The 19,867-nt window shown below is 43.3% G+C and overlaps 3 protein-coding genes across 5 annotated transcripts; 2 read left to right on the forward strand and 1 right to left on the reverse strand.

Annotated features, from left to right (window-relative positions):
• The first annotated feature begins 323 nt into the window (after positions 1 to 323).
• LOC131136207 (E3 SUMO-protein ligase CBX4-like) lies at positions 324 to 6,527 on the forward strand. Its single transcript, XM_058082817.2, has 5 exons — positions 324 to 640; positions 731 to 774; positions 1,544 to 1,609; positions 3,978 to 4,044; positions 4,749 to 6,527. The coding sequence occupies exons 1-5, from the start codon at positions 572 to 574 to the stop codon at positions 5,958 to 5,960; spliced, it is 1,458 nt and encodes a 485-aa protein (XP_057938800.2). The 5' UTR covers positions 324 to 571; the 3' UTR covers positions 5,961 to 6,527.
• Positions 6,528 to 8,307: 1,780 nt separating this feature from the next.
• On the forward strand, positions 8,308 to 13,972 carry LOC131136191 (chromobox protein homolog 8). 2 transcript variants are annotated; one of them, XM_058082798.2, is made up of 5 exons: positions 8,308 to 8,343; positions 10,706 to 10,854; positions 10,969 to 11,012; positions 11,139 to 11,364; positions 12,407 to 13,972. In XM_058082798.2, exons 2-5 carry the CDS (start codon positions 10,786 to 10,788, stop codon positions 13,136 to 13,138), a joined length of 1,071 nt encoding a protein of 356 aa, XP_057938781.2. In that variant the 5' UTR covers positions 8,308 to 8,343; positions 10,706 to 10,785; the 3' UTR covers positions 13,139 to 13,972. The 2 variants fall into 2 exon arrangements, with proteins under 2 accessions (XP_057938781.2, XP_057938789.2); XM_058082806.2 differs by lacking the exon at positions 8,308 to 8,343 and having other exon boundaries at positions 9,894 to 10,854; positions 11,139 to 11,204; positions 11,298 to 11,364.
• A 190-nt stretch (positions 13,973 to 14,162) lies between these two features.
• Positions 14,163 to 17,359, reverse strand: lg9h17orf67 (linkage group 9 C17orf67 homolog). Of its 2 annotated transcripts, none has more exons than XM_058082092.2 (4): positions 17,218 to 17,359; positions 15,630 to 15,730; positions 15,400 to 15,518; positions 14,163 to 14,405 (listed from the first exon to the last, which is right to left on the reverse strand). In XM_058082092.2, exons 1-3 carry the CDS (start codon positions 17,270 to 17,272, stop codon positions 15,402 to 15,404), a joined length of 273 nt encoding a protein of 90 aa, XP_057938075.2. In that variant the 5' UTR covers positions 17,273 to 17,359; the 3' UTR covers positions 14,163 to 14,405; positions 15,400 to 15,401. The 2 variants fall into 2 exon arrangements, with proteins under 2 accessions (XP_057938075.2, XP_078649229.1); XM_078793103.1 differs by having other exon boundaries at positions 15,379 to 15,518.
• Positions 17,360 to 19,867: the final 2,508 nt, after the last annotated feature.

The following is a 19,867-nucleotide window of genomic DNA, read 5'->3' on the forward strand; positions in this document are numbered from 1 at the left end:
CTTCTAAAATCTTGTAAAAGCCGTATTTTATTATTTTAATACATTTCTATTATTTTCATTCCTGTAACATAGTTGCATTTTTGCTGTTGCTGTTTTTTTCTTGCTACATTTTATAACGTGGGGAAAAAACGCACTTTGGACACCTCTAATGTATCGATACGGCAAAGTGTAAATATAATTTATGCTTATATCAACGTTGAAAATGTCTCAGTTCAACGGAAACATTTGGAAACAAGCAGAGAGTGTTTTTTTGGGACAGTAAGTTCAAGTTCAAATCGCTCTCGGTGGTGGTTCCGAATATTCCCGCAGCCCCTGAAAGCATCATCTAAATGACCCCGCCCCCCCGTCATAGCTGTTTGGTGTCACAAGGAAGGCTATTTCCACCAAGTGCTTTCTGGCCGCGAATCGCCGCCGTCCGACGTAGCGAGTCTCTGAGGGCCAAGCGGGGGAAGGACGGTTGACGCGGAAGACGAAGGTGGAAGGCGGCGAGGGGATTTATATTTATGAATCCAAGATAAGGCGTACAGAACGAAGCTGAAGAAAACGGGAGCAGCTACACTTCCGTGTGGAAATGGAGCTTCCCGCCGCGGGAGAGCAGGTCTTTGCGGTGGAGAGCATCGAGAAGAAGCGCAGCCGGAAGGTTTGACAAATGGACTACAAATCTTGTGTACTTCTTAGACGACACGACACGTTTTATTCGGCTCACTGTGCTTCGTCTGTCCGTTCACAGGGCAGGCTCGAATATCTGGTCAAGTGGCGTGGATGGTCCCCAAAGTAAGTGAGCCATAAATCACTATCACTTTTGAAGGAAGACACAGGTGTTGAAGTCAAGGCCCGGGGGCCACAAGCGGCTTTCTTCTTTACATTTACGGCACCCGGAATAGCACGTTTTCCATCACATTTATTTCCATTTAGGTCGGAAGTTCTACCTTAATTAACACCTAAATTACTCACTCTGTACAAAGAAAACACGAAGAACATGGAAGCTACCATAATAAAAATATCAAATAAGTCTTTAGTATTTGGGGCATCAATAATGGGGGCACGACACCGCCTAGTGACCCAGTGATCAGACCATGGAGCATTTCACTTTCACTTTCTTATTCTGTGGAACACTGCCCGTCATTAAGACATTTACTGTTCCCGGGTTCTGGCTTGGGGGTGTTCTATGACGACTCGGGGGTGCCAAGACCATACCCAGATCGGGGGTACCGGATGAGAAACCACTTGAGAAAATTACAACGGAAATATGCTAATAATTTCGACAATGTTGCACTCTTTGCGTATATCCTAGCGGCCCCGCCTCCACCCACAGAGACAAAGATTATGACTGACAAGAGGGCTCACTCTGTTCACGCCGTTGTTTTTATAACAAAGGTGCTGATGCACAGACTGAACCTCTTCCTGCCAGTTTCCTGAGTTCTTATGAATTCTTATCACGTTTTGATGTGGCGAGATCCGGTGACACCCCGAGTGCATACCCAATGCCGCACATCCACCGCTGTGATAATGGAGGATGACTGTTGACTTTCTCCTCAAACAGGTACAACACGTGGGAACCCGAGGAGAACATTCTGGACCCCAGGCTGCTGGATGCTTTTGAAGAAAGGTACGTACGTACGTGAACCTGAGCCAACGGGTTCAAACCTGTCCACTTCTCAGGGCGATACTTGGCGATGTGTGTCACTCATCCGCTGTTGGCAGCATGAAGCAAACATTGTGTCCATAACATAATCCCGTGGGATGGTGTGTCTGGTATTCAACACCAGGATTGGATTAGGATTCAAACTGGTGTCGTCAGAAGGTCAGGGAAGGGAAGACATACCAGACCAAAGGGCGCCGTGTCCTTTTGTCACATGACGACATGAAGGTATCACGCTGGATTGAGGGCTGCCTGGTGACCACATAGTGCACCGGTGTCAATGTCCACTTGTCCACTGTGTCCTCTATGTCCTCTGGCCTATGTGTCCTCTATCCACTGTGTCCGCTGTCCTCTGTGTCTTCCGTCCTCTGTCCACTGTGTCTACTTTCCTCTGTGTCCACTGTCCTCTGTGTCCTCCATGTCTTCTGTCCACTGTGTCCTCTGTCCACTGTGTCTTGTGTCCTCTGTCCTGTGTGTCCTCTGTCCAATGTGTCCTCTGTTTTCTGTCCTCTGTGTCCTCCATGTCTTCTGTCCACTGTGTCCTCTGTCCACTGTGTCTTGTGTCCTCTGTCCTGTGTGTTCTCTGTCCACTGTGTCCACTGTGTCCTCTGTCCACTGTGTCCTCTGTCCATTGTGTCCACTGTGTTTTCTGTCCACTGTGTCCTCTGTGTCCTCCATTTCCTCTGTCCACTGTGTCCTCTGTCCACTGTGTCTTGTGTCCTCTGTCCTGTGTGTTCTCTGTCCACTCTGTCCACTGTGTTTTCTGTCCACTGTGTTTTCTGTCCACTGTGTCCTCTGTCCATTGTGTCCTCTGTCCAATGTGTCCACTGTTCACTGTGTCCTCTGTGTCCTCTCTGTCCACTGTGTCCTCCATGTCTTCTGTCCACTGTGTCCTCTGTCCACTGTGTATTGTGTCCTCTGTCCATTGTGTCCACTGTGTTTTCTGTCCACTGTGTCCTCTGTGTCCTCCATTTCCTCTGTCCACTGTGTCCTCTGTCCACTGTGTCTTGTGTCCTCTGTCCTGTGTGTTCTCTGTCCACTGTGTTTTCTGTCCACTGTGTTTTCTGTCCACTGTGTCCTCTGTCCATTGTGTCCTCTGTCCAATGTGTCCACTGTTCACTGTGTCCTCTGTGTCCTCTCTGTCCACTGTGTCCTCTGTGTCCTCCATGTCTTCTGTCCACTGTGTCCTCTGTCCACTGTGTCTTGTGTCCTCTGTCCTGTGTGTCCTCGGTCCTCTGTCCACTGTGTTTTCTGTCCACTGTGTCCTCTGTGTCCTCTGTGTCCTCTGTCCAATGTGTCCACTGTGTCCTCTGTGTTTTCTGTCCACTGTCCTCTGTCCTGTGTGTCCTCTGTCCAATGTGTCCACTGTTCACTGTGTCCTCTGTGTCCTCTCTGTTGACTGTGTCCTCCGTCGACTGTGTCCACTGTGTCCACTGTGTCCTCTGTGTCCTGTCCACTGTGTCCCCACAGTTGTCTTCCACAACGTATGTTTTCTTCATATAATCCCTAATTATGTCCGATTTGCTCCCTTTCCAATGCAGTATCAGTGTTTTCTTCCTTTATATAATTGGGGTGACACAACCCCCCCCCCCCCCCCGCCCCCCCCCCCCCACATCTGGCCTTTCATATTATGACAGGTATTTGTTTTGACTTTGTGTCTTACTTTAAAGTCATTTGTGAAAGTTTATGAAAAAGTGTTTTCCCCTTCATGAGTTCTCTCTTTTTTGTTGCATGTTTGTCACATAAAGTTTCAGATCATCAAATCCAATCCAAAGCCGCACGGCTCTGATTGATAAGGTGTTCCTGTAAGGACACACTTGGTGTTGGAACCGTCAACCTCAGCCTTCCGCTTAGGCTGTCTGTGCTTTGCCTTCAACCTTTCATCCACGGGTGGAACGTTCAAGGACAACCCCAACTCCCTGGCCGTCTCTTTCAGCAATTCCCCGCTTCTTTCTCGCGCTGTCGTGCTGAAAGAGACATTTTATTGAAACTAATTGCACGTCTCTCCGGGGAGCCCAATTGTCCCGATGCCGGACTAGGAAAACACACCACGTCGCCGTAATTAGACGTGGGGGAGGGCACTCACATCACTTCTGTCTGCAGTATTGAGTTACTGCCGTCCAGTGAATACGGAGACTTTGGGGGGGGGGGGGGTCAACAAGAGGCTCCTGGATATTTTCACTAAATAAGTTATTATGGGAGGACCACACTCGTTGACAGCCTGGCTTTGCAGATCACTACGCCACTTTAACCCCGCCTTCTTTGTGTACGTTGTGTTGTCAGGCAACAGGAACTTCTGTCAATGTAAGACGGTTCCACTCGTTTGTCTTTACAGGGAACGCCACGAGCAGCTCATGGGGTATCGTAAGAGAGGACCAAAGCCCAAGACCCTTCTGGTCCAGGTAGGATTGCAGCGCTTTGACTATCGATGACATCGACACAAGAACTGCATGTCGATGCGCCTTCACTTGGAATTAGTGGTGGGCAAAACCGTTCATTTCAGCGAACAGGATCGTTCATTTCGGTCAGTCATGTCGTGTCGAGTCAGTTTGTTCGCATTTGTTCCGACTCAAACCCTCACCAGCTAGTGCTGTGTCGGTCATGAACAAACCGGCCGGCGGACTGAACGGGTATTTTATGTGCGGTTCATTTGTTCACAAAAAAGAACTAGTTCTTTTGACCTGTTGTTCACGAACGCCACACCACTACTCAGAATCAAAACATGGCGGCGGTAACAAGTTTCAGTGAGTCCGGCCAGAAGAAAAGATTTCGCAATTATTGTTATTGTTGTTATTATACTTTATTGATATGGGCAGATCATTTAGAAATATATATTTTTATTAATCTGTGCATGTGTTTGTGGTTTTATGTTTTCAGGGACTAATCGGGACTTTCAGGGATTAATCGAAAAACTATTTTCTAGATTAATCGATTACAGAAATAACTGTTTAATAAAGATATGCAGATATGCATCGTTTTTCTGTCCTTGTTAGACCAAGTTTGTGCTGCATAATTTTGTACTTTCTTAAAAGTAATGTTAACCTTGCCTGGTCTCGTGACACCACCTGATGTACTAGCATGTGTTCTTCTATGTGTTCTTGTCCAGGTTCCTTCTTTTGCCCGGAGATCTCATGTCCTTGCTGACCTTCACGAGTCCTCCCAGGATGAAGACCGCTGTCACAAGACCGGCTCCGTTCAGAAGTACCATCTGAACCGCAATAAGCATCATCAGTACCATCCTCTGAGCCGGGACGACCAGACCGAGCGGCACACCAACGCCAAGAACGTGTACTATCGGCTCAGCACGAAGAAGCGCCGCCATTTCCAACCGGGCCTGAACTCACCCGGGTCCAGGGACGTCAACAAAGGGTACAACTTTCCGCCTGTGCTGCAGCAAAAATGGTTCCAGGACAAGACCTCGGGTGTCCTCACCAAAGTCAAGGACATCACCATGGAGCTGAAGAAGCTCCCAGCAGACCTCAACGGTCATAAAGAGCCGGAGAAGGCAAAGCAGAAGCATCATAACGTTGTCAGTGATGGGAAATTAAAGATAGTAAAAAACAAAAATAAAAATGGACGCATCGTTATTGTCATGAGCAAATACATGGAAAACGGAATGCAAGCGGAAACGGTTCATAGCTCAGAAGCCCAATCTGGTGAGGAACCGTCACAAGGAACACACAACACGGAACGTCACCTCCAGAAGATGAAGCTGGTCAGAGAACTTGGCCTCATTAGCGGATTTGCAAAAACGGAACAAGCCGCCTCCGATTGGGGATTTACAGGAGAGTGCTCCCAAAAAAAGGAGCAGTCTGCCAAAACGGAGAATTCTGGAATGGAAACGGATCAACATGTTGAGGTCAGAGGTCAAACGGATCAGCCTTTCCATCTGACAACCGAGCCTAATCGAGTCTCTTTGCCTCTGGACGCCGGAGCGACCTCCTTCACGGACAGGAAAAGTTTTCCGGGATTAAAGCGACACCTTCCCGACGCTGGCAGCGAACGCCACGGCGGCACCAAGAGGTTTGGGACCGTTTCCCGTATGGCGTCCTCGCACACGGAGCAAAATGGCTGCGAATACGCCGCTCAAGAACAGCCCATTGACTTGAGCATCATCAAGCCCAAGCCTGCGGCGAGCCAGCCGGAACCGCATGGACAGGAAGCGTCGCGGGAACGCACGCCGCCGCCGGAGGAACAAAGTGAAAGTGAAAACACCGCAAACGCAGACGCTCTTAAGCCTTTCCATGGGAATATCATTATCACGGACATTACCGCAAACTGCCTCACGGTTACCTTCAAGGAGTATGTGACGCTTTAACTGGGTTAATTGAGTTAACTAGATTAACTGGACCTCCACGCACGTTTTCAAAAGGCAACTTTTTTTGGCCTTTGAACCTCCAGCCAGGGTGAAGATCTTCAAAAAGTCCAACCGCCTTCTGCGTTTTGTGTATGGACTTGTATCATAATCATAAGGGTGACCCCACAACTTCATCACTTCCGAACCGATACCGATATCGATCCGATATCGGCTCCGTTCAAACCTACTTTGAGTTCAGTAGCGTCGAAAATGCTTGAGGTTGGTATGAGGAGAACGACCCATCCACAATCCTGAACACGTCTTTCTCTTGTCTGTGCGTTCTAAAGATTAAAAACGGATATAAAAAGAGGCAGCTAAGAATGCACGTAATGGGACGCACCCATTCCTTCTGGAGTAAAACTTCAACATTGCTCCACTTAGATTATGTCCGTCCATCCTTCTTATGCCGCTAATCCTCACAAGGGTCACAAGGCAGGGTCCATCCTGGACTGGTCTCTGAAATTTCGAGTGGCCAATCAACCGTTTTTTAACGACAGAACACAAGCTAGTAAGTTATTGAGTTGGGGGGGGGGGGGGTTCCTGCAGTAGAAGATCATATAAAACCTGTTTTTATAAGCTTAATAAAGCTGAATAAATAGTACTCTACACTGGTCACTAGGTGGCAGTAATGGTGGCTGACACACAAGCACCAGGCTACTGATGCCCGCAACAACAGGATTTTATTGCAGGTTTGAATGATCCCAGGCACAACAGTCCCTAATCCGAGTCACTGTTGACTTAACTTTCTGTCTAAAACAGGGGTGGGCAAACTACGGCCCGGGGGCCACATGCGGTCCATCAAGTGTTTGAATCCGGCCCGGCAGAATAATAAAATGTTTGCAAAAAGTCGACTTTCTGATTTCACATGTGAGTTTTAGACTCAAGCGGCGGCTGCTATGCTAACATGCTAACAAGCTGTGGGTTCGGAGTCCATGTGGAATTAGTTTTGCAGCGGCGCCGAGAGCATTCTCCGCGTGATAACGGTCACAAATCTATACGCCAGATGAGCCGCGGAATCCATCTGCTTCAGACCACCAGCTGGGTGATCTATCGTGCGGCCTTCCACACATCTGGTCAGGTCAGACAGTGATCAACGATGAGCTTTTCCTAACTATGCACATACTACGTAGTATATACTAGGGGTGTCACAACATGATATTTTAACTATATTGCAATATACTTATTTCATTTTCAATACGGGACGCTCTGCTGTGCTCTGTGTGTATGCAAGCAGCCCCGCCTCCGCCCGCTAAGACAAAGACATTGTATGACTAACAAAAGTGCACATTCTGTAGCAAGTGGCTGAAAACAATGCACAGAGTGAACTCTCTTCCTGTTTGTTTGGAGACAAGAGACCAAGAAAACAAATTAAGTTCATTTTCATTTACTGCGGAATTGATTCAGGAGACATTTTGTTTGCTGAAGGACTTGAATCTAGCGAGATCTTGTGACACTTACTCCTTCGTAATGTGTCGCGTTTGAGCAGTAAAAAGCATCCCAGCACCGCCTCGGCTATACAGAGTTTTTGTGTGCTAAGTAAACATCTTTTGTGGTAATAAAATGTTTGCAAAAAGTCGACTTCCTGATTTCAGATGTGAGTTTTAGACTTAGTCTTACATGGCGGCCTCTATGCTAACATTGTGGTCAGATAGATTGAATATGCGTTCTAGTTGCATTACCGAATATCGATATAAATATATACTGAAATATCCATATTGTCAGTTCCAGCTCTTCATGCTCTGGAATCCATTTTGATTTTTTTTCGCAATTTTGAATTTTTGTCTCCTAATTTTGCCTCTTGATCTCATACAAATTAAGATGTTGTTTTTTTCCAAATCAGGTTGCAGAAAAAAATATAAGAAAAATAAGTCACAATATTATGCGAAAATATAGCAGTAAAAAAGTGGAAATTGAAAAAAAAATATTTCATGACAATAAAGGTAAAATATGAGAAAAAAGTTGCAATTCAGCGCTAAAAAACTTCTAATATGAAAAAAAATAAGATTGAAAAAATACATAATTTTAGTAGCATAGAGACTTTTTTTAGAGTTGAAGTCTTGTGAGAAACATTTATTAATTCATTCATTTTCTACCGCCTATCCTCACGAGGGTAGCCGGCGTGCTGGAGAGGAAATATGAATATGAATATGGATATGAATATGAGTATATGAAATAGGCATAAGCTGAATTTGCAAAGTATGCATCATAAAGGAAATCACTGGTATCGCACGTGACTCATGAGGACACAAAGTGCCATCCATACAGGAGACTTGGAGGAGGGGTTGTCACGTGACGGTCATGTGACCACCCAAGGCTGTGGCTTCCCAAGATGGCGGTCTGTCAGGTAAACTAGCATATTTTTATGGCAACTAAAGCTCGTTTTTTAAAAACTATTCGAATCCCATACCAGGGCGTCGTGTGTTACATTAGACCTTATGTAGTTTGTGGAGACATCCATCATTATTTTATTCAATTGTCAGTGAAATTAGAGGAATAAAAACGTGTGATGTCGTTATTTCAAATGAAATAATTCAAAAGCGATGTGCTTTATTGATATTTTGCTGTGGCTCAACAAAAGCGCGGGTGTAGATAAAATGGCTGCCCTCTAGTCTGTGCTGCCCAAGAGGGAAAAAAGACGCCTCGCAGCAGCTGCAACCGGATCACTATTTCATGTTTGTAGGCCAAACAGCTGCTGGTCCGATGAAGAAACGACGCTTCTTCATGGTCCTAATCATGAGATAAAAAGTCGAAATTATGAGATCCAAACTTTGCACTTGCCCCGTCGTTTGGGTCATTTAACTCGTAATTATGACTTAATCTCATTATGACTTAATCTCATAATTCTTTTTATCTCGTGGTTAAGATTTGTTATCTCATAATTTCGACGTTCTAACTCTCATAGTTAGGACTTTTTAATCTCGTAATTTCGATTTTTCGTCATAACTACTTTATGTCCTAATTATGATTTACCTCGTAATTGTGACTTTAATCTCCAATTTCGTTTTTTAAATCTCATATTTATGATTTATCTCCTAATTTCGACTTTTAGTGTCATATACATGACCTTTTTCTCAAGATTTCGACTTTTTGTAATATTATAATTAATACAATGAAGTCATAATTATGACTTAATTATGTGGTATTTCATAATTATGACTTAATTCCCAATGTTAAATCCCATAAATATGAATTTAGCTCATAATTTTGACGTTTTTACCTCTTGACTTTTTGTCTCATAATTTCAACTTCGTATTCAACAATTATGACTTATGTCATAATAGGGACTTTTTATGTCGTGATTTTGACTTTTTTAAATCTCGTAATTATGACATTTAGCTCATAACTATGAATTTATCTAATAATTTTGACTTTTTGTCTCCTAATTTGTACTCTTTACACCATAATTATGATATTTTATCTGGTAAATTCGACTCTGTGTCGTATTCATTCATTTTTTTTATCTTGAAATTCGACTTTTTCTCATGCTTTCACTTTTTTGTCTCATAATTAGGACTTTTCAGAGAATTATGACTTTTTAGAGAATGTGAAAAGTGAAGGATTTGGGGGCCAGTTTGGTATTTTGTTTCTAAAAAGCTAAACTCAATCCAACAACCTAAAATGTCCAGAGAAAAAAAATCATATTCTATCCAGGAAGATGTTGCCACTTTAACCAAAGTAAAATTGTCATCTTTGACAAATGATGTTGGGGAAAAAAGGAACATGCATGCAATAAAGATATTGTAAAGATAATGTAAAGATATTCATAACACGAAAGGAAAATGTACAAAGATTATTTTAATATTAGTTGAAACATTTTGAAAATTAGAAATAAAACGGGGAGGGAAAAAGAGCGAAGATGATAGGGAAGTTTGGAAAATTAATATTTTTTCACGTCCAACGTCATCATCAGTACAGAAAAAACGTAAATATGTTTCAATAATTCACCTCTCGGATGCTGTATTTTCCGTTTTTTGCTTCTATATTTTTAGTATCTATGCAGTCAGCTACATAAATAGTATTTATATGCAGTATGTGCTGTTGTTCGTTTGATCGTTTTTTATTTTTAACGTCTGAAACTTGAATGTCCTCACTGCGGGTGTAATTGACAACAAAATAAATAGTAACTCATTATTTTACAAATAAATGCCGCATAAAGAAAATACGAAAAGCCTTTCCAGGCGTACTTTATATATTGTTTAAAATGTTTATCATATATAAATCCAACTGTCCTTCCGGTCGCCTGCTTTACGTTTACTTATATTGACAGCACATTAATATGCAATTTAATTCATGTTTGTTCGGAGTGTAAAATGATGTGAACGATGATGGAAACACGGCACCAAACAACAGAAACGCCGTAATTTCATATATGGGCTCAGTGAAAATAGACGTTTCAATCATAACCGTAAAAATCGGTTTAGTTTTGTTTCGTAAAAGCATGTTTATTAATTAATAAGACGTTCTCAAGCAATGAAGCAGCGAAATAGATCCAACATGGCCCCGGCCCCTTATTTAACAGGCGGGCTAATAACTAAGGGGCGGGGCTTAAAAAAACAACAACACCCATTGGACCGGGCGTTCGCATATGTGTCGACGTATGAAGACGTCGACCAATCAGCGTTGTCACGTACTGCGGTGCCCATGGCAACGAAACGCTGACGTATTCTTCTCGACCGAGGGAGTATTATGGTCTGTCGGGAATTCAGAGTAGCTGGGTCTGGAGGTGGAGGCAAAGATCTGCCTCGCTAGCGCTAGGAAGCTAACGGTAGGTCGCACTGGAGTAAACATGGAGCTGTCTGCCGTCGGGGAAAGGGTGTTCGCCGCCGAGTCTATCATCAAACGTAGGATAAGGAAGGTATGTCGACGAGGTGAACACACACCGATCTGACAACCTTAACCGATCAGATTGTTTGAATTGCTTTGGACTGCGAGCTAACCATGTGACGTTTGTGTTTGTAACGGCACGCAGGGGAAGATCGAGTACCTCGTCAAATGGAAAGGCTGGTCTCCCAAGTAAGTCCGTACTACGTTAGCCAACACCTAGCTACACCGCCGTCCTCCATGCAGCTCAGGCTACCGCCACGCCGTGCAGTCGACCCCTCGCTTCCCCAATGAATCCTCTTTTTTCGCCTCTTTCAGATACAGCACATGGGAACCGGAGGAGAACATTCTAGACGTCCGCCTGTTTGCCGCCTTTGAGCAGAGGTACGTGACCCCTGCTCGTGAGCGGAAACTTCACCGTAAAATGTCGTCATTCGCACTTTGCCCGGCTGACATTTCACCCCCGTTACCGAACAGAGAACGCGAAAGGGAGCTGTACGGGCCCAAGAAGAGAGGCCCGAAACCCAAGACGTTTCTGCTCAAGGTAAATGGAAATGTACTTTATTACGTCAATGTGTCTGACGCCTGCCTCACGTGGGTTCCTCACGCGCTTCAATGGCAGGTGCTGCTAATGTTGCTAAGTGTTATTAGCATAACAATGTGACGTTTTCTTGCTCGTTCAACCACATATGATTTTATTCAAGAAATACGTCTGTCTCTTAAACATTTCTTAACACAATAAAATAGCATTTTATTTTTTTGCTCACATTTTAACGTGAAACATTACAGAAATCCTAGTGTTAAGACATTCATAATATAAAGGTTGTATGTATTTTAATCTATTTTCTAGACAGTGCCAGCTGCCCTTTTGATAATTTCTATATCAGACATCAAAACTCCATTATTACTGAATAATACTATTGGAATGTTAACAAGTAAACTTCCCTCCTTTTCATCAAATAGTTAGCTAGCCAATTCTGCAAAGGAAACACTTATTATTAGATTATTATTACAATTAGACACTTACTCAGCTGTAAAATTGTCGTTTTTCCTAAGAAATATGTGCATTTGATGTCAAAAAATATGATATGGTTGTCAGGATAATACATTTAAAAATAGATGGCTTTCATAGCTCTCTGGGCCAAAACAGTCCCGATCCCTGTCTTAAGTGTTGACTTGCTTAAAGATGAAAACTTGCATGTTTTTACCATTTTAAATTTCCTGAAAATAATTACTCGTATTGAGTATTTTGTAGTAAAGTCGTCAATAACGCTAAAATCAGCGAGATATCCAATATCCCAGAGCTGTATGTGAAAAGTGAGTCGTCAGTCGTTGGTTTGCTGACCTGAAGTTGACCTTGGTGTAAATTGCAGCATGTCTTGGTGAGCAGGGTCAGTGGAAGTTCAGAGGTGAACGCTGGGTCCAGAAAGGAACTTGCTCCTCTAATTGTCTCGTTTTATTGCGCCGTCATGAACTTTATTGCACTTTTCAAGCTTTCAAGTCCTCCGCGCTGCAAATTTAAACTCAAGTACAATGACAACACACAAGACATTTGTGACGCTTTGACCTGCATGGCTTTCTCATAGGCTCAGGCCAAAGGCTCCGCCAAGTCTTATGAGTTGAGGCATGAAGCAGTGCGAGGAATGCACATCGCCTACCAGACCCCAGAGCCTGCTGTGACCCCGAGGGCCAGAGAGGGCCTGCGAGCTGTCGTTCCCACCATTTTCCCACCCAGCGCTGTTAACCGAGGAGACGCCGTACACGTTGGGGCGCTGGCACTGCCCCTTGAGCACCGCCAGGCCCTGCGGCAACCCAACACTGGCAAGAGAGGCCCAAAGCCCTTGCAGTCTCTGCATTCCAGCAAGAGAAAAACCGAGGAGCATGCCGGAAACAGGCCTCACAAGTTGCTGAACGTTCAGAACGGTGAAGGTAGGAGGTCGTTTTGCCACAAATACCCTGAGAACCACGGCCATAAACTCCATCATAATCGTCATCATCATCATCATCGGTCGCACAAGTGGGGAATGAGCGCTGGGGGGGCCTACAAGCAGCCCTACTCCCACCGCGACGCACACAGGACTAAGAACTGCTACCTGGCACCCGAACACTCCTCGCAGCAGCACCCGCCCGTGGAGAAGCCTTACTTCCTGGACAGGCCTTCCCCGACCCGGCTCGATGACGACTTGGACCAAGTGACGTGGCGGCCTGCTCTGCGCAGCGTGGAGCAGGTCCTGGTGACGGATGTCACCACCAACTTGCTGACTGTCACCATCAAGGAGAGCAGCACCTCCAAAGGCTTCTTCAAGGACAAGAGATGACGTGGAAGGATTCAGCATCATCCGGTGTCGGGACTCAAACCTTTTCTTCTGAGGACCCTGTAAAGTTGAAGGATTTGATACTTTTTGTACATTTAAAGATGCTAAAAGCAATAAGCAATTCAATGTAGGTACTAAGCTATCTGAACAAAACATTCTAGATTTGTCTTATGAAGCCAATTAGTTTGTTATCAGTTATCATTTCTATGTTTAGAATATGTTGAAGGCTGATTTTTTTTAAAAGGCCCCTGGGCTGCACTTTGGACACCCTGGTGTATTATATACATAAAAGCAGAATATGTCATGTACATAGATATATTTGTACATACAGGTTAATGTACTTACCACAATTTTACATCAGGATTTATTTTTCAAAATTGGACTAAAATGAAAATCTAATGTTTTTCATCCCTTCTTTGTGTTGGTATAGTTTGCTATAATTTAAAATGTTTACACTGTTTCCTAACGGCTTCCTTTTTTGAGGATCTTTCAAAATAAAATGTCCCTACAATTTGTGATGAAAAGTTTGAATCTTTTTTTTAAAGTCTGGATATGCAATATACATTCATTAGACTAACAAAAAAATCTTAAATTACATCATTCTTAAAGGTTTTGTTTTCAAAAGTATAGCTATCATTAAAATGAACGATATATATGTGTATGATTGTAATGTAAATTAAATGTCCAGACTTTCGCAGATGCCGAATATTAAAAAGACCCAAACATTTGTAAATTGTATGAAAATCCTAACTACACTTTTTTTGTACTAACTGCTATTTTACACAATGTGCTTTTACGAGGTTTTTCAATAAAAAAAAACATTTCTTCTGGTTCATATTTTAATTGGAGACTCGCTTTGTCGTGTGACGTCATCACATAAACGCCTTGCAGGGGAATTAAGGTAACATTTGGATTGATTTTGTGAATAAGTCATGTTTACAAATAACTGGTGTTTCCGCACTGTTTGGGACAGGCCTGTTTCTTTTTAAAGTCAACTCGTGCGCTTATGAAATAATCGGATAAATCATTTCGTTCCAATAAAATGTTTATTAACCAAATGTATTGACCACATAAAATAATTAGTTGACGCACGCTGTATTCTAAGATGCCGGTAAATATGTAACACATACACATATTCGTCATATATAGAACTAACTACAAAGGCATGCATTGTGACAAACTAACGCCTTTAAAGATATCATTTCCTGTCGTCACACATTTCGGGGTCCGTTTTTCTTTTGCCATCATTTTGGTCGCGTTGGTCGTTCGTCTGCAAAGATAAGAGAAACAAATCGAAATATTAAAATGTTGAATCATATCATATATTGACATGCAAACTGTGTTCTACGTAACTTTGAGCTGGACTTGAACTCGTCAAGTCCCCCACGTGATGTGGAGGAAACGTTCTGGGAGTGCTTGTCACGTGACCACAGCAAGCCATGGCTGCTGTCTAAAATCAGTTCTACCCACGGAGGGCCGAGGGAGAGAGTCTTAACGCAGTTGTGGATCACCCACAATGCATTGCAGGGGTGCAGCAAGAACAATACATCCACGGGGTGGCGGTAATGAACATCAAATAAGAAGATGCATCGACTTTGACTACTTTTACAGTGGCAACAATTTATAAACAAACAAACCTATAACGACAACTACAGTAAAAATTAATAACACGACATTTAAACAAACAACCCAACCTTTTGAATTACTTAAAACATTTTCCAGAAGTGAAAACATAACGCTTATTATTATTATTACTATTTGTAAGAAGCAGTATAGCGCGAGACCTAATGGGTGCGTTCCATTTCTACTCCCACATCACTCAGCAAGTGACCTCTGCATGACGTCATCAATAATATCATACCAGGTGCACGGGGCACGTCAACGAGGGCAAATCAAACTCCTATTGGAACGCAGCCTGTGGCTCGGCTGTCCCAAAATGCTAGCGTGTCTGGTAAGCTAGCTCATTTATTATTTGCCAGTGAACATTTTAACAAATATGAAGATTTAATGGAAAACAGCACTTGTTTTTGGAATTTTTGCCCATCCTACACAATTGAGTTTTTCTCTTTTCTGTGCTTTGTAAAGATATAAAAACATAACCAAGCTACAGCGAAATTGTTGTTGTTGTTGGCGTAGTGACACCTCGCCACACCACAACAGCTAGCTGCTAATGCTACATATTCTTACATATACATCTTACATTGTTGTTGTGTGTATGCATTCAACGTGTATTTGACGAGGACCTTCGTGATGATGCTCATCACCATCAGACAGGGTATCCGTAGTTCCTGTCACAGCGCGGGTAGCAGTGAGGGTTGAGCCAGTGCTCCATGTTGGTCTCCTGTGCCCTCTGGTCCAGAGCCTGCATGTGGATCATGTGCTCCTGAGGATCCAAAGAAGACAAATAAACCTCATTCATTATCACAAGACAGCAGATGAATGAGAAAAATTTGGGGGAGTCAAAAGTGAAGCAATTCCCAAAGTAGATCCGCACCCTCATTGGCTCATCAGGATGTCCCGCCTTCCTCGGCCTTTCCTGCCTCTTGCTACGGAGGAGCTGCTTAGCGAAGCTCTCCTTGATGATGGGGTTGGCATCTAAGGGGGAGAGATACGAAACAACACATCACATTTTTACCTCTTGAACCGGGGGGGCGTCAACAAAGTGTGGCTGGTTTTTTCTCTAATCAGCCCGTGGCACAAGGAAACAGAAAAAAACTGCAAAAATGTGAAAATCTGCACTAATTTTGCAAGAATAAAGTCAAACGATTAAGAGTTACAAAAGAAAAAGTTTTCTAAATTTGTCAAAATATTATGGGAATAATAGTTAAGAAGAACATTTACGAAAAAACATGAAAAAACAGCAGTAAAAATGGGGGGAAAATATCAAAAACTGAAGTTGATAATCCATTGCCTTGGTTAATGTCATTAATCCGTTCTAAAAGGTTCGACTCAAACCAAAACAGACTCTAACCAAGGCAAATTTTCCCATAGAAAATGATTGTCCATTCCAAAACACCCAAAAATGTTTACACAAAACATTTTATTTACAATAATTCTACTTTTATAGTTTTAAATTGATGAAAAAATGGACAAATTAGTTTACAACTGAACATTTAACTTCACTTTGACCTACTTTTGTTGCAAAAAAAACCAGAACCATCAATCGCTCAAGTCTCCCAAGATTTTCATTGACTGCCAGATTTGGAGGGAATTTTGTGGTATCAAAGTAGTTCAAAGGAGAAAAGGTAGTTGATGGAGTACTCTTGCTAGTACACGGTCTCACAGAAAGTCAGATTTTTTTCAAAAGTCATTACAAAGATGCGTATTTTCCTCATTTGGGTGTTAAAAAAAATACTTGAGCATTGCAAAGGGAGCCACGACAAAGAGGCTGAAGAGCCACATGCGGCTCTGGAGCCGTGGGTTGCTGACCCCTGCCCTAGGGACAGTAAACAAGCGGGCAAATGCAAGGCAAGGCAAAGTTTGAATGTTTACTGAAAAATGCACTAACCGGGGCGGATGTTAACCGAGGTACCAATGTATTATGTATGCATATCTTTACAAAATATCATATCTTTACAAAATACCAAAGTGTTAAAGCTTCATCCTTTCATTTTCCACATTCATGCCCTAAAGTTTGTAGTCATATCAGTTTTTATTTTCATAATCTGGAACTTGGCTCAATTCTTGTTTGTTGCCTAATCCAGATGGTGTTCCTCTCACTGGAACCCGTGTTCCCGTGGGGATGGGGGGTAAGGAGGGGGGGGGGGTGGTGGTGGACTGTTTGCTGAAAAGTAACAACGTGTCCATTCTTCCTCCTCACTCCCCAGTGAGCCAGGCCATGCAGGAAAACATCTGGCAACGTGGCAAAAACACCAAGTACCTGTGAAAACTGCTATTTGCTTTTCAGCAAAGTCAGGACAAACTATTTGCTGCTCTTTGCTCTTCAACTACGTATAAAATAGACATGGACTTTACTGCAAATGTAGAATTAATACAATATACAAATATATATTAGTCTTCAATCAGTCCAGCGTGCAAATAAAATATCTATTTGAGTGTATAAACGACATGTTGGTTCCTACCTGCGGTGATGGTCAGAAGGACCACACACACCAGAAACACCAGCAGCGTCTTCATCTTCACCAACGTCTTCCAACTCCGGGATCTTTACTGGAGTCCTGGAGGGGTGAAGGGAGAACATCGCCTCCTCTTCCTCCTCCTCCTCTGCTGTGCCTCCTCCAAAATAGTGCAATCATAGCTCATATTAGTGTCATATAAAATACATCGCTATGCGTTATTACAAGTTTTTTACATATTTATATTACTTGCATATTTTTATGCATATTTTGCATCACTTTTGCATTTCCTCGAAAAGTGGGGTTTGTTAGTGTGCTTTATTTTCGCTCACTTTGTATCACTGCACAAGGCCAATTGTTGTGTGAGTGTTTACATGAACTGTAGAAGAAATATGAGAAGAAACGTCTCGAAAAATCTCCAGTAGATTGTTATGTAACAATGCTAACCCCAACCCTAAACCCAACCCTAATGCTAACGCTAGCCCCAACCCCAACTCTAATGCTAATGCTAACGCTAACCCCAACCCTAAACCCAACCCTAATGCTAACGCTAGCCCCAACCCCAACTCTAATGCTAATGCTAACGCTAACCCCAACCCTAAACCCAACCCTAATGCTAACGCTAGCCCCAACCCCAACTCTAATGCTAATGCTTATGCTAACCCCAACCCTAAACCCAACCCTAATGCTAACGCTAGCCCCAACCCCAACTCTAATGCTAATGCTAACGCTAACCCCAACCCTAAACCCAACCCTAATGCTAACGCTAGCCCCAACCCCAACTCTAATGCTAATGCTAATGCTAACCCCAACCCTAAACCCAACCCTAATGCTAACGCTAGCCCCAACCCCAACTCTAATGCTAATGCTAACGCTAACCCCAACCCTAAACCCAACCCTAATGCTAACGCTAGCCCCAACCCCAACTCTAATGCTAATGCTAACGCTAACCCCAACCCTAAACCCAACCCTAATGCTAACGCTAGCCCCAACCCCAACTCTAATGCTAATGCTTATGCTAACCCCAACCCTAAACCCAACCCTAATGCTAACGCTAGCCCCAACCCCAACTCTAATGCTAATGCTAACGCTAACCCCAACCCTAAACCCAACCCTAATGCTAACGCTAGCCCCAACCCCAACTCTAATGCTAATGCTAACGCTAACCCCAACCCTAAACCCAACCCTAATGCTAACGCTAGCCCCAACCCCAACTCTAATGCTAATGCTAACGCTAACCCCAACCCTAAACCCAACCCTAATGCTAACGCTAGCCCCAACCCCAACTCTAATGCTAATGCTAACGCTAACCCCAACCCTAAACCCAACCCTAATGCTAACGCTAGCCCCAACCCCAACTCTAATGCTAATGCTAACGCTAACCCCAACCCTAAACCCAACCCTAATGCTAACGCTAGCCCCAACCCCAACTCTAATGCTAATGCTTATGCTAACCCCAACCCTAAACCCAACCCTAATGCTAACGCTAGCCCCAACCCCAACTCTAATGCTAATGCTAACGCTAACCCCAACCCTAAACCCAACCCTAATGCTAACGCTAGCCCCAACCCCAACTCTAATGCTAATGCTTATGCTAACCCCAACCCTAATGCACTTTTCTGGTCAAAAAACAAAAAAAAAAACTCACACTCACGCTTCAAGGACCTAAGAAGCACCCAAAATTGGCATAAAATGCCAGAGTTTGAATTTGGTGATTTTTGACAAAAAACGTAAGGGGTTAGTATGTCGTTTTTTTTTTTTTCATTTTTTTCAACTTGCTGTCAATGCACTAACCCCTAACCCTAACCTTAAATCCAATCCTAATGCTAACGCTAGCCCCAACCCCAACCCTAACCCCAACGCTAACCCTAACCCCAACCCCAACCCCAATCTTAACCCAACCCTATAACCTCAACCCTAACCCTGATAACCACTCTATATATTTTCATTTGAAAGCTGTGGAGAACATACATGTCATTTGTTATTGTGTACTGCCATCTAGTGGTCACTTTAACTTATTACAACAACACAAATCTTTGATTAAAATGAGAGTAGAGTCGACTCAGGATGTCGCCCTAAACGGGCTCCTAACATTGGACACTTTTACTAAATATCCCCCCATGACACGTGACACTTGGTACAGCTTATCTACTGGAAACCTCCCCGAACTCGGCCGCAAGCTTTCAACGCTACCAAGCCCGTACCTGACCCGAACCATCTAACCCTAACCTGAACCCTCTAACCCCAACACTAACCCCATAACACTAGTGGTTCAGGTACTTCCTACCAGACCTGATACATAGAAGCCATCTGTGTTGACAATTTAGCAACACGGTAGCTATATTTAGCAAGTCGGGGGGCGCATTAAAAATGAAAGACAGAAAGTGTTTCTTGCATCATACATTTATTCTGTCATAAATACGTACAAGCGGCCAACAAAAGTAAAGCCTCCTACCATGACCAAGACCAAGACCAAGACCAAGACCATGACCAAGACCAAGACCAAGACCATGACCAAGACCATGACCATGACCATGACCATGACCATGACCAAGCCCAAGACCAAGACCAAGACCATGACCATGACCATGACCATGACCAAGACCATGATCAAGACCAAGACCAAGACCAAGACCATGACCATGATCAAGACCAA

Source organism: Doryrhamphus excisus, linkage group LG9 (assembly GCF_037039965.1).
Source record: "Doryrhamphus excisus strain RoL-2023G ecotype Guam linkage group LG9, RoL_Dexc_Guam_v1.1, whole genome shotgun sequence".
In the NCBI taxonomy this organism is placed as follows: Eukaryota; Metazoa; Chordata; class Actinopteri; order Syngnathiformes; family Syngnathidae; genus Doryrhamphus; species Doryrhamphus excisus.